Source organism: Branchiostoma belcheri, unplaced genomic scaffold (assembly GCF_001625305.1).
Source record: "Branchiostoma belcheri isolate BF01 breed outbred unplaced genomic scaffold, Haploidv18h27 scaffold88, whole genome shotgun sequence".
Lineage (NCBI taxonomy): Eukaryota > Metazoa > Chordata > Leptocardii > Amphioxiformes > Branchiostomatidae > Branchiostoma > Branchiostoma belcheri.
In genome coordinates, this window is record NW_017804553.1 from 92,640 (window position 1) to 115,096 (window position 22,457).

General features: G+C 44.5%; 1 protein-coding gene across 1 annotated transcript in view; it reads right to left on the reverse strand.

Moving 5' to 3' along the window:
• The window catches only part of LOC109487306 (midasin-like), a 61,074-nt gene that overhangs the window by 7,149 nt on the left and 31,468 nt on the right, over positions 1-22,457 (reverse strand). Inside the window, exons 55-91 of the mRNA XM_019791285.1 lie at positions 22,126-22,213; positions 21,479-21,755; positions 19,788-19,847; positions 19,109-19,195; positions 17,222-17,480; positions 15,879-15,972; positions 15,302-15,448; positions 14,711-14,806; positions 14,232-14,326; positions 13,742-13,870; positions 13,214-13,359; positions 12,643-12,752; positions 12,390-12,494; positions 11,998-12,132; positions 11,601-11,808; positions 11,397-11,446; positions 11,152-11,248; positions 10,910-11,030; positions 10,272-10,481; positions 9,835-9,957; positions 9,215-9,383; positions 8,982-9,070; positions 8,410-8,783; positions 8,021-8,167; positions 7,726-7,880; positions 7,428-7,589; positions 7,122-7,259; positions 6,526-6,658; positions 6,047-6,189; positions 5,703-5,781; positions 5,451-5,557; positions 5,059-5,185; positions 4,439-4,770; positions 4,068-4,232; positions 3,462-3,671; positions 1,896-2,102; positions 1,298-1,507 (exon numbers count right to left, since the gene is read on the reverse strand). Of these exons, the coding sequence (XP_019646844.1) occupies positions 1,298-1,507; positions 1,896-2,102; positions 3,462-3,671; positions 4,068-4,232; positions 4,439-4,770; positions 5,059-5,185; positions 5,451-5,557; positions 5,703-5,781; positions 6,047-6,189; positions 6,526-6,658; positions 7,122-7,259; positions 7,428-7,589; positions 7,726-7,880; positions 8,021-8,167; positions 8,410-8,783; positions 8,982-9,070; positions 9,215-9,383; positions 9,835-9,957; positions 10,272-10,481; positions 10,910-11,030; positions 11,152-11,248; positions 11,397-11,446; positions 11,601-11,808; positions 11,998-12,132; positions 12,390-12,494; positions 12,643-12,752; positions 13,214-13,359; positions 13,742-13,870; positions 14,232-14,326; positions 14,711-14,806; positions 15,302-15,448; positions 15,879-15,972; positions 17,222-17,480; positions 19,109-19,195; positions 19,788-19,847; positions 21,479-21,755; positions 22,126-22,213 (5,584 nt within the window). The remainder of the gene's footprint in view (positions 1-1,297; positions 1,508-1,895; positions 2,103-3,461; positions 3,672-4,067; positions 4,233-4,438; positions 4,771-5,058; positions 5,186-5,450; positions 5,558-5,702; positions 5,782-6,046; positions 6,190-6,525; positions 6,659-7,121; positions 7,260-7,427; positions 7,590-7,725; positions 7,881-8,020; positions 8,168-8,409; positions 8,784-8,981; positions 9,071-9,214; positions 9,384-9,834; positions 9,958-10,271; positions 10,482-10,909; positions 11,031-11,151; positions 11,249-11,396; positions 11,447-11,600; positions 11,809-11,997; positions 12,133-12,389; positions 12,495-12,642; positions 12,753-13,213; positions 13,360-13,741; positions 13,871-14,231; positions 14,327-14,710; positions 14,807-15,301; positions 15,449-15,878; positions 15,973-17,221; positions 17,481-19,108; positions 19,196-19,787; positions 19,848-21,478; positions 21,756-22,125; positions 22,214-22,457) is intronic.

The following is a 22,457-nucleotide window of genomic DNA, read 5'->3' on the forward strand; positions in this document are numbered from 1 at the left end:
GTTGTTGGCCTCCCATGCAGCTGCTGTAGCGGCCTGTTCCAGCATGGTAGCGGTTTTGACTGCTTGGTCCACTGTTGTGGCCTGCACCTCGCGAAGCCGTCTGCGGATGGTAGGATCAATTCCCCTGAAGAAGTAGTCCAAGGTAAGCCCCTCAACCGCTGCTTCGTTGTACTCAGGATAGGCTTGGCTTACCAACCTGCGTAGATCAAGTGCAAATACGATCAAGGGTTCTCCAGGTTGGCGTGTTCGTTCCTGGAGCGACTGGCGGAACGTGTAAATGTAGTGTTCCTTGGAAAAGGCAGTGGCCAGGCGCTGAGTCAGTGTTGAATAGGTAGCACGGGCCTGCCTCGGCAAACCAAGGTAGAAACGCAGGGCATGGTGGTCAAGGAAAGTTGGGAGGGCCATGGCACGTTCCTCAGGGGTGTACTTCTGAGAAGTGGCATAAAGGTCAAATTTGTTGAGCCACAAGGTGAAGTCATCATCAGTGCCGTTAAATGTGGGTGGCAGTCTTGTCTTGAGGCGGAGGTCTGACGAGGGTTGCTGGTTGGTGGTGTCCTGAGTCATGGCAGGGGGTGGAGCCTGGTGGTAAGAAGCCCCGGCAGGGCTGGTCCCATGAGTGTTGGATTCAGCAACAGACGTGGCTGTGGGCACGGTACCCCTACCAGGAAAAGATCCTGTAGCGTAAGCAGACTGAGCATACTGATTGTACAGTGGTGTGGGACCCACCTGTGGTGTTGTACGTGGGAGGGCGCCTGGGAGGGTGGTTGCAGTTCGGACACCGGATGCGCCACGGGATTGAATGGGGGAAATTTCTGAAGGTGACAACAGTGGTCGCAGCCGTGGAAAGGTAATTTCCTCATCGTCTTCTAGCGTAAACGGATGGAGGTTAGCCATACCTGGAGTCTTGGTAGAGCAGGGTAGACACGAGTCAACCAGGTGGGGGAGGGGGGCGCTCGAACGTCGGTCGGCAATGTGCTCCAAATGCGATCCACAAGACAGAGCTGGCGGGAGTTCGAAGCCAGACACCGCTGCCACCAATATAAGTGTCCAGTTGGTGAAGATATTGGAACTTATAAGTAATCACTCCAGGAATGAAGATGCGAGAAGTGCTGGGATATGAACTGTATTCTTGTCAGAACATGTGCAGTCCGTGACCTCTGACCGGACTGGTCCAATAGTTTGTGGGGGTGTATATTGTATCCTTACACTATTATTAATGAATAACAGGCAACACTCTTATCTAATCGGGAGGGGGGGGTCAGGAAATGTACCATGTGAGAACATCACAACAACCCACCTGCCCAATCTGTACATCCATCTCTCTCACAGTGTGGATGGTGGACTCCAGTCTCCTTTCTCTCTCCTTCTTCTCCTCCTCCTCTCCCCCCTGCGTGTCATCTCTGTCCTCCCCTCCCTCCCCATCTCCCTCTGTTCCCTCCGACTTCTCCTGGTCCTGCGTCTGGGGGTGCAGGATGGCTGATGGAAGAGCCTTCCCCTTCTGCTCCTCCTTCAGATGTGGAAAGTTACAGAGCTCAGGTTTTGTTTTGTTTTACAGTAAAGCTATTATACAATTGGTCATTATATTATAATCATACATGTGTATAATGCCAACCAATGATTAGAACTTAGAACCAGTGGTGTAAATGATATGTTAAACTCAACATATGTTGATTTATCAATGTGTACTAGGTCTTGTGTTCACTTGTTTTTTGGTAAGTTCATTTGTATTCACAACTTGTTTGTATGATAGTTGTTGAAGACCTTACAAAATCAATATCATGTCAAAAAAACATATCATCAATTTCATCATTCCCATCTATCAATGAAATTTGCTAGCAGCTGTAGAATAACTTCTTACCATCTTCAAACACAGAATAACATCCTTTCACATATACCTGTTTCTCTGCTGCATCTTTGAGCAGATCCTCCATCTCCATCTCAGCATCCTCCTGGTCCTCTCCCTCTGAGTCTGTCAGCACTGGAGGCTGCTGGGATTCCGTTTGTTCCCGAGTCGCGGCGTCCAACGTCTGGGTGTCGTAGGAGGACTCCGCATCTTTCACGTGTTCATACATGTCAGCTGACTCATTCTTGGTCTCCCTTTCCTGTGTTTAAACAAGCAACACAATTGCGCCATATTCTGCGTAGTGGTTGGATGAAATCTTTCAACAGAATAACAATTTCAATTGTTCTTTGTTTGCTTCATATAACTGGTAAACTGCATTTTTCAGGTGTAACACACCAGTTTTGTACATGTAAGTGCAAGCTGTGTAAGACGGGACTGTAAGGTTTGATCCGCTCACACACCAGGAAAGACCCCTACTATTTTTACCTTCGCCAAGAAGGTTATGTTTTCAGAGGCGTTCGTGTATGTGTGTGTGTGTGTGTGTGTAAACACGATAACTTGAGAAGGCTTAAATGGACTGACTTGATATTTGGTAGTTGGGTAGGTCTTGATGAGACCTCAAAATGATTAGATTTTGGGCCCCCTGGCGGCTTGTCATGGTACTGCAGCAGAACTTCCGGTTTTGATATCTCATGATACAGACAAGCTAGGGTAACCAAATTTGGATGGTAGATAGCTCTTGTGCTGCGAATAAAGTGACATGAGTTTGAGCCCCCTAGTTGCTTGCTCTAGAACTGCAGGGGGGTTTAAAGGACAAATGTTTAAAAGAGGATAACTCAAGAACCGATTGAATTTTGAATTTTGGTATGTAGGTAGCTTAAGTGATGCTTGACATAATGAGATTACAATTATGCAAATATGAATGTAATTTGCATAATTAATGAGGAAATTCTCTAAATCAGCTGCATTCCATTATTGGAAGTCCAAGCTTGTAACATATGTTATTAAGAACGAGAGAAACACAGGCAGATATCGATTATGCAAATGAAGACTTAATTTGCATAATTAATGAGAAAATGTTATAATTGCATGGTGGTAACTGCCTTGAATTTCATACTTGGGGTGTTTGAAAGTTAAGTGAAGGTGAGCATAATTAAACATAACTTACTCAAATAAGGACCACATTTGCATAATTTATGAGGAAATGCTATGATGGCATTCTTTGTTAAGATAAGACTGTCTTTTGGTGTAGAATATGATCAACAGATATAATTCATGCAATTGAGGATCCTATTTGCATAATGAGGGGGATTAATATATAATTTCTTATTCATAAAGGCTAACTTCATTTGGCGAAGGTATGAGATCGTGGAACTCTAGTTTATAAGTGCAGTGGGTTCTTTAATGTGCGTGGGGTGTGGCTCTCCCAAACCATGGGACCTCCAGGTTGTATCATTAGGACTTTAGCATTTCTTTGTATCATCAAGTACTTGGTTTCATTGCCTATGTGCTAAAAATGAAGCATACTGGTAACATTTTGTCCCAGTTGATAGGCCAAACTATGCTGTATGTTCCATCCGTGTTACTGAAATGAAAGTATTGTTATTGTAAAATGTACCTCCTGAGTTTCCCCAGCAGACTCCATAGTCCGGAGTCTCTTGTGCACCGTGTCCTCGTGTGACCCCAGGCTGCGATCGAAGTCCGACTGTCCTGGTTTTCTCTTGCTGGGCTGCTGACGTCTCCTGTCCTCTGAGGGAGCCACCGCGCTGGACGTCACGCCGCTCTCTCCACCATCCTGATCTGATGGGGTCATCCCAACACCCTGGTCCTGCAGAATGGGGAAAAAGAGAGTCCATACATGTAGTTGGACCAGAAGGACAGAAGTTTGAATCCCAGCCTATCCCTTCTGAGTTCTGAGCTCAGACATGCAGGCAACTTCTTGGAATTGCATGGTTATAGGGTTAGGGTTATAGGATCTGAGTTGTAAACTGTCAGTCCTGAGTGTCCAAGTAGGATCATGCTTGAAGCATGGTAAAGATTAGAGTTCTTCACAGGAGTAGGAGGTGCACACCCCAGTGTGCAATGGCTCAAATCAACCAATCCCTAATGTACAAAGCTTGTAGGTACCAAGTCTGAGTACAGAAATGGTGTACTAATACAGTAGCTTTCTAGCTATCTCATAATAATGTTACTAACACACTGTAACACATCTGCCCTTCCCTACCTGCTGGTCCTCCTTGCTGGCAGGGTCTGCAGTACTGTCAGGAGGAGCATCCTGGTTCTGTATGGCCTCCTGGCTGGTCTGAGCAACACCGAACTTCTCAGCGGTCTTCTTCTCCTCTTCCTTTTCTTGTTCATCTTCAACTGAGTTGTCCATGTTTGGGTGGTCCTTGAAAGATAAGAACAATTGGTTAGTCAAATACATGTGTTTGGGTAAGTTCAAAGCTTTTGTGATGGAAATTTCTATCAATGCAGAATCTGATAAACTTTCAAGCTTCCTTAAAAAAGATTGTTACAGTAGTAACTGTTGGTCAGTTGATTCCATTGTTTGTCCGTGAATATAAAGTTTAACAGAGAACTACAAAGGCAACTTACTTCTGGATGCTGCCCTTTCTCTCCATCTGGTTGTCCTTCATCCTCTTCCTGATCTTCCACATCTGTTGGCATGGCAACATCCTCCTTCCTTGCTTCATTAGGATCTTCCTCCTCCTCCTTCTCTTCTTCAGCCTGTTTGGTATTTTCTGTTTGTTCCATGTCCTTTGATTCCATGTCTTTAGTTTCTTCCATGTCTTGTTCATCTTCACCTTGTACCTTTTCCTCCTCCATCTTGTTTTCTCCTTCCTGCATTTCTTGATCTTCTTCTTTTTCTTCCTCCTTCATATCTTTTTCCACATCATCATTTTCAACATCCATTTGATCTTTGCCTTCTGCAAGAAAGATCAGTGGAACCACGGAAAATAGGTGATGTAAATGATGAAATAAGAATATAACAACATCACATTTTGTCTCCATGGATGAAAAATTGACCACAGTGTCATGTGCAATTTGGATAACCAAAAGACATATTATAAACCTATATGACACCATAAACAAAATAGTATGAATCAAAGTAATGGCAGTCAAAGTAGTTTGATTAGATTAAGCACTTTCTAATCCTTCCAAAATACTTCCAAAGACCAGACATTTTTTGCTGGTTTTGACCCATCATCACTCACCAGTGTCCTCCTCTCCCTCCTCTTTATCCAGCTCCATGTCTTCAGGAAGGTCAATGACCTCTGGTTCAGGGGGCGGGGCCTGGTCATCACCATGGTAAGGGTCAACCTCATTCTCATCATACTCTCTCTGAAAAGAGCAACATTACATGTAGAACGTTTAACTACTGCAAGCCTTCTCCCTGTGACATAACCTGAACTCGAAGAAGTGACCTTGCACTAGACCCCCACAAAAAACAGCCTAAATGGCCAAATGGGGTGATCTACAGATCTATATAGATATATATCTATAGATACATATAGAGTATAAATAAAGGCACAAACAAACAAACCTGAAAACAAAACAAAAAATTTGGTACAGGGAGCCTTTTGTCAGAAAATGGAAAGAGTTTTACCTCATCCAGCTCCTCCAGGTTATGAGGCTGGACGTCATCTTCTCCTTCTCCGTCTTCTTCCTCCTGTTTCTTCTGTCGATCATCCTTCTTATCCTTGTCTTGACCTTCTGCAGGAAATTAAAGAAACACTTATAACATTACATCTTTTTTTGTATCCAAAGCCAATCATCCTAATATACCTTAAAATACAATGTAGAAAGTTTTAAGAGTCTGTGTTAAATGGAATCCTACAGAATCTAAGACAAATCTTACCGTCTTTGTTGTCATCCTTGGCTACAATTCTGGAATCCTCTTCCTGCTCAGCACCTTTGCCATGTTCTTCTTTCTCAGACTTTGACAAACAAAACATACATTCACTCAATGACAATTAATTTGCAGTATAAACAAGATACATGTGTATCTTCATAATGGATTTTTTAAAATCATACAAGCAGAGTAAAAAGTACTAAATATGACTAAAAGGTTAAAGATTTTTCATCAAGTTCTTATTTTCCTCCTGTGTCATTCCCACCAAAGTCTCTCCTTCAGTTTCTCAGACCCTAACAGAGTCTTTGACTTTCCCCCTTCCACCCCCAGCATGTTTCAGTCCCCCTCACCTCTGGCTGTTCCTCCTCTTCCATGTCGTCTCCCCAGAGTTTCTCGTCGAGTTTCTCAGCCCCCTCCCCGTCCACATCTCCCATCTGCTTGTCCAGCTCATTTTCGTCGGCTTCGTCCTCCTCTGAGTCAGAGTTCTCTCCCTCTTCTGCAGGCACAAAATGTTAGTGTTTCATAAGTTACCATGGAAATCCTTTTGTTTTGGTAGTAAAGATAGTACATCTGAAACTTTGCTTCATGAAGAAGAATAAAAGAAAAGTCTGTAGTTTGGGATAGTTGAAAATTTGATGCACTAACATTTTGTGTTGGAAACTGAAACTGTCATGACGTAAATTCCAGTGATATGAATACAGAATTTAGGTGCTACAACATTTGTTTTCCCCACAAACTACTGCAGATCTTCCTCCTACAATTCAAATGTCTGTGAGGACGGTGTCTCTCTTTACATCTGTACTAGTCAGAAAAATTAAGTTCTACACACCGGCTTCGAGGTTGTGCATTTTTCCGTCAAAGTCGTCCGACATTTCGATAGCATTTTTCTCATCCTGCACGTCCGGCTGCTGATCAGGGTCCTGGTCTTCACGGTCCTGGTCAGGCTTCTGGGCATCCTGGAGCTGGAGAGACGACAAAATAACAAAGAGGTAGTATGTAAATGTATTGGTAAATCCTTGCCAAGGTCCTGGCACTGGACAGCACCACCTTAGACAAAGCAAAACGGCTCGCCCACCTCAGAGATGGAGAGAACTGGTTGACCTGGTGGGCTCTATGCCCTCTGTGCAAGAGGATTGAGTGAGTGAGTGAAATCCTACATGGAGCTCAAATAACATCAGAACAGCATGGTTATCATGCAAATGGCATATCTACAATGAATCTGAAATAGCATATATTTACGTATATGGTTGATACAGATACACATACAGAACAAACTTTAACACTTGTGTAAAGCAAGTCAAAATCAGCTGACTCTCAGTTGGCATAAGTCTAGAGATGAAGTCTAATGCTTGTCTGATAGCTGATAGTGCAATATGGTGGCATCAAATATGATCTAAGAAAAATCAACAAGCCAGAGATCCCTACCTGGTCTTCGTTTTCGATCTGATCGCTGACGTCCTTGGCTCCCTCCCCCTCTCCGATCCCTCCTCCCTCGATGTCCTCAAACTGTGTGGCTCCCTCCCCTCCCAACTCATCACTCAACTCTGCTGGCAGACAGAAGCCCTGGGAAACATATCCGAAAATAGCTTCATCAGGTTTGTTAAGTATAGGATACAGGAGTTTTCTTTTTACACGACCAAGATAAATGTACACACAGTCAAGACCAAAGAAAATGTGGACATTCTACAAAATAGCATTTGAAATCACAAATAATAATAAATTTTCACTGACCTTGCTGGCAAGGTCAGAGAACAGCCCCAGCAGGATGGACAGCAGCTTGCAGGTGGCACGGTGGGAGGTCAACCTCAAGGTCAAATAGTAGGTAGTCATGGCAACGTACTGGTGCAGCATGGGAACCAGGTTTAGGAGCAGGTACACGCAGGCATCCGCATCCTGGGGTTGGAAAAATGTCAATTAGCATACTATTATATAATAAGAACAGTGTGCAAACATATCAAGATAAAAGATAAAAAGATACAGCATTCTGTGAAAAAAATTGACTGACTGTAATTTTTGACTAAAAACCAACCTTTCCATTGTTGTGGTCCTGTGCATTTCTAACTCTGGTGACCAGTGCAGCTATGCTATCCTGTACCCTCCCCATGTTCAGAGTGGCACAGTCCTGCTGGAGGCCTTGTTCTAATAGCTTGGTAACCAACCCTTCCTGCAGATGGAAGGTTAGATCTGGAAGAGAGGGGGGGGGGACCAAATATGATGTTTCTTTCATTACACTCTGGAATACATCAAACATTTCAATCCAGCTGAAGCTAATGTTCCCACAGGAAAGGCAAAAGAAAGAAGAAGAAGCAGAAACATTGTCTAACCTTCTTCCACCTCCTTTTTCTCTGCCTCCTCCTCAGTGTCCTGCTGAGTGACAGACTTGAACAGATGCTGAACTGCCAGCAGCAGGGCTGTCACTGCCGAGTCTCTCTCTTCAGTAAAACTCTCCACACAGCTGCCAACATCAGCGCCTGGAAGGACAGACCAACACTCGGTTAAAACTCATCTACAAGACTTTAAGTCAATAAATAACTATTTGTTCCATAAAAGTTCTCCATTGTGTTATCATCCTGTTTCTTTCTGCCCTGTTCTGTATATAAAATTTTTGGTTTCCATGTCTATTATTGTAAGATGTGTTAATGGCTCCCTTGCAAACTAGTTTGCTATCAAAGAATCATAAATTTGACGTAAACGTAACAAGAAGAAAACCTACCAGTAGTGCAGTCCACAACCCCACTTGTTGACTTCCATTGCCCAAACTCGGCACATCTCTCAGTGACTTCCTCTCTGAGCTGAGTCAGGCAGTCTGCAAGGCCTGTGCTGTTAGCACTGTCCCTGGTGCTGAAATCCCTGTTGCCACCCCTGATGATGGAACCTGTGGTCCTGTCCTTGGTGCTGAACTCTGTGTTGCCATCACTGATGACAGAACCTGTGGTTCTGTCCCTGGTGCTGAACTCCCTGTTGCCATCCCTGATGACAGAACCTGTGGCTCTGCCCTTGTTGCTGAACTGGGCTTCTATACACAACAGGCTGGACTGGAGGCTGGTCAGGGACTGGAATCCTGAGTCAACCAGACCAAATACTTCCCTGGTGATGGGGAAGACACAGAAAATAAATGACCAGCAAAAAGGAGAAGCAGAAGATAACAAAATATTGATAATTTCACTTTCAACAAGTTTTATAGTCTTAACATGTTCTATACAACATGTTAAACTATTGTTACTGTAGTACAATTATGTACCACACACCAAGTCAAAAATTCCTGACAATGACAACTAGACTGACCAGGATACAAGCTGAGTGTCCAGTCTCTCCAGCTCCAATGTCTTTGAGTCCACCTTTGACTTCAAGTCTTGAATGATATCACCACATTCCTGTAGTACACAACAAACCAATGCATCAGAGTCAACAAGGGCAACTATGCTGGCTGGGCTGTTCTGGCAATGCTCTATCAGAATTTCTATACATGATATAGTGATATAAGAACAGAAATGATCCAATGATATAAAGAAGATCACCTTAAGCTTGTTGCAGCAATCCTGGTGTCCACTATCCTCAAGCCTCATCCTTGAGGCCGGTGATGTGTTGTCTGCTGTCAGGGGGGAGGGGGGCTGGAGGATGTTCCCTTCTGGAGCAGCAGGACAAGCCTGGAGGAGTGTGGAGAACTGGTCCAGACAGCAGGCACACCTGGAGTACAGGGTAAACAAAACTGTTCTTACTCTTATACATCAAACTCTTACTCTTACTCTTATACATCAAACAAAACAAGAACACTAACCTATATCTTATGCAAGCCTAGAAAAGAACAATAAAGTGCCAACCAAGGCTACATGTTCCACTGTTCTAATGCTTAAACCAGTGTTCTTAAAACATAACAGGATAAAGAAAACTGTTCTCAATCTCATGTGTACAATGCATCAAAATACAAAAAATAGCCTATATCTTATCAATAAAGAGCCAACAAATGCTACATGTTCCAGTGTTCATAAAACAAGGGTACTAAAAGATTCCCCTGGTACTGATCTTGCATGGCACTCAGTATTGTACACACAGCATCTTTTAACAGATAGTTTTAAACATAGCATGGGGTTAGATATGGAAGACTTAGTTGTGACAAAATACAGAATGATACAGATACCTGTCCAGTAAGGCCTTCAGTGTGTGTAGCCATGTGACAGTCTGGTGTTGTGGTGGGAGGGCAGGTTTCACAGTACCTTCTGGTAATGTGGAGCGGAGACTCTCCAATGATGACAGCATCATCCTACAGACAGAAAAAAAAAGGTCTTCAGTGATACAAAATTATGAAATGCTATAAAGTTCATGCTACAAGCTGCTATTTCCTTTCCTCTTCTTCCATCATTTTAACTTCATGAAATAGCAAAGTTAAATACATTGTACTGTAAATATAGAAACTTTCAAGTTGGTTTTATTTTTGCAGTGAACAGTGAATTTACAACACTAGGAGAACCTCATTTTTCCTCCTACTATGAAATAAAACCACAATGAAAGGAAATGCATTTACAGTTATTAATCTCAAAAATATGTAAAAATATTAGTCAAAAGTATTAATCTGACCTGAGCCCCGCCCATCTCCCCAGCATGTCAGCCAGGTGTCCCCTCTGAGCCACCATCACAGTCAGCAGGTGTTCACTGAACCCTTTACACCTGTCGATGTTGGCTCCGCCCAGGTCCTTGGCGGGAGTTGCCATGGCAACGTGCATGGCAGCTCGACGTGACACACAGCGCCAGTAGTACTTCTCACAACCCTCCCAGCCAAGACATAGTCTGGTGCCGATAGAAGAGATATAAGTTCAAGTCACAAATGAATAAAACAGCTTATCCTAATGAGAGCCAATTTACGCAATGTATTGTTGAGTCATATTGTTGATTGAATAATACAAAAATCATAGGAGCAACTAGATTAAATAGCAAGGACAGGAGTTGAAGTCACATAGACATACAATAAAATACAGTAACACCCTGCAAGTCAGACACATACTTGGATACACAGAGTGAGGTGATGGACTGAACTATGTATGCTACATGTTACATGTTGATGAAGGCTAGACATTCTGGAAATTCAATCTCTATACTGGATGAATAACGAAGATAATTTCCAGAAGTTCTGAGTGAAAATTATCTGAAATTACCTTCATAATCTGTCCAGTAGTAGAGTTTGAATTGCCTATGAGTATGCATGCCACAGATCTCACCTGTCAGGAATGCCTCCTGTCATCTGTGCACAGGTTGCACCCACATCCATCGCTGGAGTCAGCAAGGCCTCGTTCAAATCACTTGTTGCTAAGCAACCCAGGCCTTTTCTATAGGACAGACCTACACAGTGGTGAGAGTAAAAAGTTTATCAGCTACCATTTCTGAATAAAGTTTATTGAAAATGTAGTACTACACAAATTTTGTAATAAATGAAAAAATGTGGCATGTAGAAAATTCCCACCTATAGTTCCCAGATATTTGAACAACTCTGACAGAGCCTTTCTCTTCCTGAGTTGGATGTGTTTCACCTCGGACTTCTGCTTGTCTTTGTCAGATGTCTAGGGAAAGAGACAAGGACAATCAACTTCAGTAAACTGCAGAGCTTATAAATGTTGGATCATCAGAAGATCAAAGGAGCTTCAAAAAACCTTGAGCAGAGCTAATAAATGTTGAATTAGTTAGTAAAAATCTTGAGCACAGTCGTACCTTTGACACGTCCAGTGTTTGTAACTCCTTTATTGTTGCTGCAATTTCACCTGCAATGAAGAAATGTAAGATATCAAATCTACAGCTCTGCCTGAAAATATTTTTAAAATCATACATGGCTACCAGACTACAGACTATCTACACTTGATGTTAACAATCCCAAATGTAGCAACATATTCCAGAGGGTTTGATAATCTGACATACCAGCAAACTCGTCGACTGTGGAGATGAGGGTGGGGTATGGGGCCTTGTCCATGGTCTGTCTGCACAGTTTTCTCATTCGGAGGAAAAGGGAGGGTAGGCGTGGCTGCAGTGACCCCAGGTCAGAGGTAAGGGAGGACAGGTGTTGCTGAGATGACCCCAGGTCAGAGGTTAGGTCACCAGACAACCCTGTGGTTAGCTGGAAGTATGTCTGATGCAAAGAAAGAAAAAAAAATCAGTTTGTTATTTTTGTGTCTAGTAGGACAACCAACTGCGTTGAGTGGTCCTTGTAGAATAACTGTTTTGAAGTAAATATCGGAAATAAACAATTCCCAATGATACTGAAAACCATTACCTCAAAAGAGACAATAAGAATATCATAACAGGAATGTTACTATACCTGCAGCCCTTCAGGCGCAACAAAGTTGCTGACTGGAATGACGTCATGTTTTGTTTCTCCCACGGGCTTGACTTCCAACTCTGTTTCCAGGGTGTTTGAAGTCATGACTGAACTGGCCAGTTTCCCAAGAGATTCCTGCCAACAGTCGAACAGAAATGAAAGGTAAAACATTTGTGCTTTGTTCTGTAGTAAAATTGGTAGCAAAGTGGTTTCAAACAATAGTGTTGATCTGAAATGTCCTCAAGTGTTTGTTGTTTAACCAAAAAAGAAGACATCAACAGGAAACACAGAGACAACAGTAAGTCTAGGTCACATGTATCAAATATGCATGTATACTACTGTACAGGTCATGCAATTAGAGTCTAGGAAGACAAATTGCTTTTCATACTGACCTTGAACTTCCTGATGTACTTGTGCAGGGTCCGTCTGGTTTTCTCCACGGAGTCTTTCATGGCCCAGAAATTCATGTCGCTCCAGCGTGCAATCTTCACAAAACCCTAAACCCACATAAAAAAGTTATTAATAACTTTTGTAAAAATATACTCAGTGTAAAAACAACACTTGAATGAAGTCACTCTCACGTGACGCTACTATTCCAGTAAACTGTAGCAAGACAACACAAAATGTTCAAAAGATTTTCCACACCTTGAGTTCCTTCTCTACAGGAGTCCGGAGGTCCTTGATGGTGTCTTGCACAGTCGGAAGGAACTGGTGATAGTAGCAGTGAAGGTTCCACAGAACATTGGCAACAACAGCTATAGGAGGGGAGAGATTTGTGTTGAGTTTCTTTAAATTCAAAAGGGCAACCTACTATTCTAGATCTGAAGAACAGAAGAAGAAGGTCCCTTTCCACTCATTGTGGAGCATAGGAGTGGTGCCCATCTCCATTTCTGTACAAGTGTAGCCCTTGGGCCACACAGTTGTGCTACAGCAGGGGGCTGGCCCACTGGTAGTACTCTTTCTCATAGATGCTGAGTGCTAAGCAGAGAAAACAGTATGTACCATTTTTCACGTTTTTGGTATGACCCAGCCGGGGTTTGAACTCAATGGTTACAAAGTGAACACTCTTCCCAATTGAGCTATTGCAAGGTTGTATATAGTTATTAGTACTATACATACATGTAGCATCTGTCTAACTATTCACTGAGTTCATTTGAGCTAAACTGGTAGAGAACATTTTTGGTTTCACCTTTTTTTCTTCCACACTCCTTCTCACCTTGCTGGTTGTTGGCCACAGCTGCAGCGTGACAGTGGAAGTCGTGAACCATCTGAAGTCTGGCGGGAAACTCTCCCAGACTGGAACACTCCAGAAACTGCTTCAGACTCGACACAAACTCACTCGTAGTCTGGGCAGACTCATCACTGGAACAGGGAGGGCGGAATTATTTAGTACATTTCTCTTGTCACTACATGTATTTTCTATGTTCATGTTGTTGTGTATTATTGACCAGTGAAGATGAAGTCTTCATGTAATGGGTAAAGGATAATATGTATTTTACGTCTGACATGTAGCTTTTTTGGACCAATATTCTTCAGTTTTCATGATTGGAAATAGGCAAAAATCCTTAAACTTTACCCTCTTAGAATATGACAGGAATGGTTTCAAAGTTGGTATAATGCTCAAATGTACAAATTTAAAGAAGCACTGCATTCCTACATTGAATTTGAATTACTTATGGCAAAAATACTTTAGAAGCACCTTTGCAATCATGAACTAAGCAAACAAACAGTGCTGTTTTGCTACCTGTTTGCTGAAGAGGAGGCTTCTGGGAAGAGTTGACTCTCGACCAGCTGATACAGGTGGAACCACCACTTTGTCCTGGCCGTCTCAGCGGCATGCTGGGTACAGGTGTCCAGACAGTGGGACCAGCACCTGCGGGAGGGGGGCACAGGCAAGGTCGTTAGGACATCTGTCAAGGTCATTAAAGGGAGGGGGCACAGTTATTACTAGAGGAGAGGAAAGAGGCAGAGAAGGATAATGCAAGAATATATCCTGTTATGCAGAGCTGCGTGAATCAAAGTCTGGATTTAACGTTACATTGCAGTTTTGAATAATGGTATCACTTCAAAGAACATATTTCCCTCTATACTGTGGTATCCTGTCTTGTGCATCTTTGTTTGTTTGTTAATTGTTTATCTTGTGTATTCTGTATTCCTATCATGTCATATACTGTTGACACATAATGAGATATTTGTATGTAGAAACTTATATCAAAGATGTACAACAGGACCACCTGAGTTCCAACTTCCTCCACTGGATGATCATCTGCATGATGGCCTCCAGCTGTGTCATCATGGAAACCTCTCTGCTGGCATTGTTCTCCCATTCCTGCAGAAATAATGACATTCTGAGAACTGTACTCTTTACAGATAGCCTGTTCTCATTTAAATGTGCAAAATGCTGTTGCCATTCTTTACAACTAGATATGAGCTAAATCACGGAAGTCATAAATAATGGCATTGTGAAAACTGTAATTTAGAGATGATCTTGAAGGAAAAGTAGTAATTATCAATTGCATAGTTTGACTAAATTCTCGTGACTTGACCTTGTCTCTGGGAACATGACAGTTTGGAAAAATTACAGCAGTAACTTATGGATTCAAACTCTCAACCATAAGTCCAGATACAGGCTTCCTGTGTACTCTTTCTTCGTGATATGCTAACTCAATAGATACAGATTTTCCATTGTGGTTCATGAACAAATTAACCATACCTGTGCTTTCTTCAGCAGCAGTTCCAGTCCTGTTAGGAACTTCATGAGTGGGCTGGTCACTGGAAAGGACAGGAGTCTTTCCACAAGCTGAACAAGCTGAAAACATCACAACAATAAAAACCTTTAACATTTGTCCTTTCTGTGGGTAACATCTGTGTCCATAATATCACCAGGGTCCATAATATTGCCACCTTGAGAAAAAGTGTGCTTAAAGATATTTTTTACTGCAACATACCCTAGGTATGTACATTTGAGGTGTGCAGGAGTGCATACCAAAAGTATGATGCAGTAAAAATATCTTAAAGCACACTATTTCTCAAGGTGGCGATATTATGGACCCTGGTGATATTATGGACACAGATGTTACATCCATGCATCAACTTTGAACCATCTATACCTGACATCAGTATGAGTAACCCATAATAAACTTCACATCATTTGGACAAAAAATTTAACTGTAAAAACTCTTGATCAAATTGTCAGAAGAGGGAACATCAAAGAAAACAATATCTTCCCCCATATAGTTTGGGGAATATGATATAAAAAGGACAAAGATCTGATTTATTAGGAAATACATTCAAAATCTCTGACCTGTTTGAGAGTGGGATGATCAGGCCACTGAGCCAGCAGCTCCTCTGTCCTGACTGTCACACCTGCCAGTAACGTTCTGCACTGTAGAACCTCAGGGATGTTAGGGTCATGGTAGATGTCATACTGTCTGCTATGCTGGGGTGGTGTCTGGAGAAATGTGCAAATTAAACTCTGTTAGTCTATAAATCTATTTATTTTACCTCAGGATGGCTGGGTGGCCCCATTCAGCCTGCAATAGCTGTTTTCCGAGGGGGGTCAGCATGTTATAAGACAAGGCATTGTTACATACAGCAATACAAAGGAGGACAACGTACAGTAAATAAATAAACATTTGTTTCTACATAAGAGTCCAATGCCTAAAACAAAGTCATATATTACATTATCATGGCTGGCTACTGTGTTTCAAGATTCTGAGATTTAGACCTTTCTTTTGTGCCATGTCAAATCTTTTTGCTTGCATGAAACTGTACAAACTGTACAAACTTTATGTGTTATTGGTGACCCAGGGACTGTCTGTAATGCAGTAGTCAAATTGTTGAATTGGACTTCCCTGGTAAAAGATGACAGAAAAAGTTACCTTGCTGTCTCCAGCACCAGTTTGCAGCAGCTTCAGTCTGCCTTGCACCAGACTACTGGCAACAATGTGACCTCCAACAAGGTCACCATCTAACCTGCAATCTGAACAAAACACAAAACAAAACAGATTGTATATTTTCACTATATATTGCAGCGATTGTCTTAACCCCCTAGGCTTATAAGGCTATCAATTCCCTAAAAACAAATTGTGGCTAATTCATTACTACATAACAACATGAATGTGTCAGTTCAAAAAAGCAAACATATATAAAACTTTTACATACATTTTAGTCTCATGATAAACTGTAACCATGTTTGGTCAGTAAAACAACAAAACCAACATTTCTGCACCAAGGACAGCTACAACTGAGTGTATGGATATACTATATTTGGGCATTTCAGGTTTCAATGCTTGGTCCCAGCAGAAACATTGATGAAAATTATATTGTCTACCGCATTCCCTCTTATGTCAGGCAGACAGAATACTTCAGGTGATTGAGCCTGTCCACCCCCGTGTAGACTCTAGTTGGTATCGCCCAAAGTTGAAGGGTCACCCTCCCTGCGCATGCGCACCAGTCTAATTTTTTTGAGCAACCTGTAAACACCTTCGTGTTTTGCGTTGGTATCATGGGGTCTAGGCGTGAAAAGCAACGCGATAGACATCGTTCGAGGGCGCCTTCGGGTCCTAGGGCGACCGAGGAGAGTTCCAAGCGCGAACGTGGCGGTTCCCGGCGGCGTTCCAGCGGCAGGGAGCGCGAGGAAGGCGGGACAAGCCCGGGCGGGTCGGCGCACCATGTGCGTGAAAACGACCGCCATGACAGTCGTCAGAAGTCGTCTTCTCCGGCTATGCCGGTTCTCAGCGCTGACGGAAGCCAGCAGGAGGGCGACGGCGAGCAGAAGCAGCCGCCCACGGTTCAGCAAGACGGCAACTTGCCGTCTGACGGAGACATAAGCAGTGGTGGCGGCGACGGAAGCAAGAAGACGCATGATAGCGAAACGGAGTTTTCGCCAACAAACGTCCGCATCTCTGCCTTGGAGCAGAGTTTTGCGGCCATGTCTCAGAGGCTAGAGGCGTTCCAGGAGCTGATGTTAGCTCAATTTGAGCAATCTTCACCGAGGAAACGACGCAGCGCTCGTCCAGAGACGGCAGTTCCTGAGAAGCGCCGGAAGGAAGATAGCGCTAGCGCCCGCAGTGGCAAGCAGCGCTCCCCGTCTCACGACGGGGCGGAAGGAGAGAGCGTCAGCGGTGACTCCGACGAGCATCCGGCGGTGGCAGTTCCTGAGAAACGCCGGAAGGAAGATAGCGCTAGCGCCCGCAGTGGCAAGCAGCGCTCCCCGTCTCACGACGGGGCGGAAGGAGAGAGCGTCGGCGGCGACTCCGGCGCTAGCGACTCGGTGTGGAAGCCGTTCGACCCGACGAACAAGGACACCATGCACTCATGGGTAGCCGACGATGTTGTCTTTTCTGAAGTAGAAAAGTACTTCAAGCATGACCAGCAGCGCCGGGGTACAGACTTAGAGGCGTGGCAGCAGAAGTTCAGCATGCCCGACAACGCTCCATCCACGATGGTTGCACCGAGTTTCAACGACAACATAGCCAGGGCTGTCGTCGACAATGACAAGAAGCAGGGTGAGCAGATCATTTCTCATGATAAGGCTCTAAAGAACATCCATTCGAACTTGGTGCATATTGGTACACCTTTGATGAATCTGTGGCAGATGATTCAGCGTTGTAATAGTGAGAACTTTGAAGAGTTGCAGCTAGAGATGAGTGACTGTGCTGGTTCAGCACTTGTGTTGCTGGGGTTGCTACATTCTCAGTTGGCGTTCACCCGACGCACGTTCATAGCAGAGTCATCCCAGAAGAAGTTTAGAGACCTTTTCAAGGCAGCATCTGAAGACCCAGAGTTCCTGTTCCCGCCTGACATGGGGTCAAAGGCTAAGGACTTGTCGTCAGAGACGAAAGTGCTGGTTGGCATGCTCAGCCAGGACGACCAGGGGAAGTCTTCAGTGCCGAGGCGTGGTGCTCGTCGCGGCGGCGGCAGAGCAACTGGCGGAGGGTTCAGCTACAGCTACAGAAACTCCCGCTACATGCCACGGGCCAATTATGGCCAGTACAGTTACAGGGGTTCACAAACCCGACAGTTCTACAACCGCAACCAGTCCTTTCAGTCTAAGTCGGGGGACGGGAAGCAGAAGCAGTCTAAGTAACAGACACAGCTTCAGAGGGAGAAGCACGCCGGCGTTTGACCGAATTTCAACATGTACCCAACACTACTCAGCTGCTTCACGGAGGCAGGCTAGCCCACTTCATGCAGGAGTGGAGGCAGTTGACTTCCGATCCTTGGGTTCTTCAGTGCGTCAGGGGGTACAGGTTGGAATTTGCGAGAACGCCTCCGGTGCAACGACATCTGCCATCTTGTCGAGCAAGAAGTCCAGCTCAGATAGAAGTTCTGAGCGGAGAGGTAGAGACTCTACTTGCCAAAGGGGCAATAAAGGAAGTTCAGTATCAGCACAATCAGTTTGTTTCAACAGTGCCAAAAAAGACAGGAGGTCTCCGTCCTGTTATCAACCTGAAACCATTAAACAAGTTCTTAAATGTTCAGAAATTCAAGATGGAAACTCTGGGAGTTATCAAGAACCTGGTTCGACCAGGAGATTTTATGGCAAAGTTGGATCTCAAGGACGCATACTTTACCATCCCGAAAGTTCCTGTGGCTATCCTGCGAAGACGGGGGTTTCGTCTAGGGGTGTACTTGGACGACATCTTGGTGATCGTCTGCTCCAGAGAAGCATGCCGAGAAGCTCTTTGGGCAGCCATAGAGCTCCTGTCAAGGCTGGGATTCGTCCCTAACCTCGAGAAGTCTGTTCTAGAGCCATCACAACGCATAACCTTCCTCGGTTCCGGCATGGACACAACACAGATGGTTACTTTTCTCCCCGAGAGCAAAGTTCTAGAGCTACAGCAGTTAGCACAGGACGTACTGACTGCAGACAGAGGGATGTCGGCAAGAGAGTTAGCAAGCGTGATTGGCAGGCTACAAGCCACAACCACGTCCGTATGGCTGGCGCCGCTGCACTTCAGAAGTTTGCAGCGTCTGCTCATCACAGTTCTGCGTGTGACAAGAGGTCACTGGGAACAGCTCGTACCACTGACAGAATCAGCAAGAGCAGACTTAAGATGGTGGACAGATCACCTACCCAGACACAACAGTCGTCCAATCCTCTCACCCGCAGCAGACATTGTGGTGGAGACGGATGCCTCTACTGCCGGCTGGGGTGGGTACAGCAACGGCGTACATACAGGAGGCCGGTGGTCTGTCGAGGAAGGACAGGCACACATAAACATCCTAGAACTGCGTGCAGCGTCACTGACGGTTCGAGCGTTCTGCAAGGAGCTAGTCAGCAAGCACGTGAAGGTCCTCACGGACAATGTGACGGTAGTCGCATATCTGAATCGTCTCGGAGGGACGAGATCTCAGAGATTGATGGACATAGCTCTCGATCTATGGGAGTGGTGCGTGAACAGAGACTTGTACATTACAGCAGAACATGTACCAGGCAAGGAGAATGTCCGAGCGGATTACAATTCCCGGCGTTTTTTCTCTGGCCACGGAATGGACCCTGGATCGTTACACGTTCCTGGGTTTGCAAGCGACATTTCCACGACTCATGAAGGGGGTGGATCTGTTCGCAAGCGACATTTCCACGACTCATGAAGGGGGTGGATCTGTTCGCGTCCCGAACAAACTACCAGCTACCTCAGTATGTGTCTTGGCATCCAGAGCCAGAGGCAATCGGGACAGATGCGTTCACAATGAACTGGAACAGGTGGGATCTGCCATACGCTTTTCCCCCGTTCATGATAGTCGCACCAACTCTAAGGAAAGCGCGAGAAGACAGAGCTCACCTGCTTCTCGTAGCTCCGATCTGGGACACAGCAGTCTGGTACCCAGTACTGCTGGAGATGCTGGTAGAAGAACCAGTGTTACTACCTTGCCACAACAGTCTCCTGACACAGCCAGAGTCAGGGATGCCTCACCCAGAGGGCACAAGAATGCAACTAGCCGCTTGGCATGTCTGCGGAGTCAGCACGACATGTATGGCATTTCGCCAGAGGTTAGCAGAATCCTCTTGGCATCATGGAGAGCAGGAACACAGAAACTGTATGCTTCGGCCTGGGACAAGTGGAGTGGCTGGTGTGATCAACGGCACATCCATCCCGTTTCTGCACCTCTGAATAAGGTGCTAGACTTTCTGTTATCCTTGTACGACAAGGGTTTCCAGTACAGAACTATCAATGTGTACAGATCAGCTATATCTACCACACATCTTCCCGTGGAAGGGCAGCCTCTAGGATCACATCCGTTGGTGAGGCGGTTCATGAAAGGTGTGCTTGAACTACGTCCAGCACTACCCAAGTATAGCTTTACCTGGAGCGTCGGTAAAGTTTTAAAGTTGCTAAGGAGTTGGTCTCCAGCAAGTTCTTTATCACTTCGTTTGTTAACCTTAAAACTTATTATGTTGTTTGCTCTTACTTCTGCGGGAAGAGAGCAGTCTCTTTCGTTGCTGGATCTGAGATTCAAGAAAAGAATCTCCGACGGAGTTTGTTTTACTGTTAACAGTCTCTCCAAGACTTCACGGCCGGGCAGAGTCACACACGACATTGTGATTCCAAGCTTCCCGCAGGACAGAAGAATTTGCCCGCTAACATACCTGAAAGCCTATGTATCAAGAACTAGAAGTTTTCGTTTGTGCGACAGTTTTCTGTTTAGAGCTCTTGTGGAGCCACACCAGGCGGTATCTACGTCTACCATCGCTAGATGGCTAAAAACTGTGTTACAAGAGGCCGGGATCGACACCTCAAGGTTCACCGGACACTCAACTAGAGGGGCGTCTGTTTCTGCTGCGGCACGACAAGGCGTATCAACCAAGGACATTCTAGCAGCAGCTAATTGGTCTACAGCTTCTACTTTTAAGAAATTCTACAACAGACCGGTGGGGTCAGCTTCATTCGGAAGAAACGTCCTGGCCTCAGCAGCTACAAATCTCACCTGAAGTATTCTGTCTGCCTGACATAAGAGGGAATGCGGTAGACAAATACAAATTGTCCAAACCTAGTGATGGACAGGTGTAGTTGTCTCCGCATCCCTCGTTGTCAGGCAGACACCCTCCCTGACTGGTGCAGTTCTCCACGAGTGCCGGCACGACCCATCCCGAGAGGGCTTCGGCCAGGTGGAGCTGAAAAACTTTAGACTGGTGCGCATGCGCAGGGAGGGTGACCCTTCAACTTTGGGCGATACCAACTAGAGTCTACACGGGGGTGGACAGGCTCAATCACCTGAAGTATTCTGTCTGCCTGACAACGAGGGATGCGGAGACAACTACACCTGTCCATCACTAGGTTTGGACAATTTGTATTTTTCCTTCAAAGGGAAACATGGATAACTTGTTTGACTTGTGTGACAGGCTGAATAAAAGTTCTAAACGGGAACTATGTGGCTCCAGGTGTCTTACTGAGGGACGACTGCGTGTGCAAGATGTCAGTTAGCTTGAGGAATGAATCCCCTCTACTATATAATGGATAACTTGTTTATTTACCTAACTGCCCAAGAAGAGGCCTGGAAAGCTCTGCTGCTGTCTGATAGCCAATCAGGAAGGGCTCTACATGATTGACAGCTGTCAGTTCCTTCCCGACATCCAACCAGAGTGTCCGTGTGAGGCTGGTGTACAGGCTGTGGTGAACCTCACAGATCTGCAGAACAGCCTCATGGGATAGCTTCCCATCATGCACAGGGGCAGGGATCTCCTGAGAGGCTTTACTGGAATCATCATCGTCGTCACCGAGAGTTGGTTCTGCTGTGATGTCACCAAATGCCTGAAGAGAAACACAAAACAAAATAAAATAAAATTATTAGAATGTCAGCAAAAACTAATTATGTTTCATTTCTGAAGAAACGTACTACAACATTTTAAATTATTTTTCTCACACTTACATGTTAATGATATGCTGTATACTACTAGTATACATTTAACATTTTTACATAATGTCAACCTACGAAAATATTTGGGTGCACCCACAGAAAAAAATTGGGTGCACAGCTATGAATTTGGGTGCACTAAGGTGCACATGCACCCAGTATTTTGAGCCCTTCTGCATTATTCTATGGGCCAACAGCCAAAGTACACGAATGTCAGGATTGGGAAAGTAAGGAAATTACTATGATTTGCATCTAGTTGTCAGTTACCTCCTCATATCCTGGGAACTGCTGTCTGATTTCCCTTTCCTCTTGCTGCTCTTCAGTCAGCGAATCACCATGCGTCTTACTCTTCCACCTAAGCAATGGAACAAGATTTCTCATTGGTCACACATGATAGCAAGTTCTGTTGGTAAAGGTTCAGGCACAACAGAACTTGATTAAAGTAAAAGTAAAGTAAAAATCAGTTAGTTATGCACATTTTAGCATGGCTTCTATAGTTGTTGTATGTATGTATGTAGTTGGCCAGTGATAATTATACTTTATGTCCTACCTGGGCCGCGATTACGTTGGATACGGGTGTTCGGGCCCGTGTGATAACT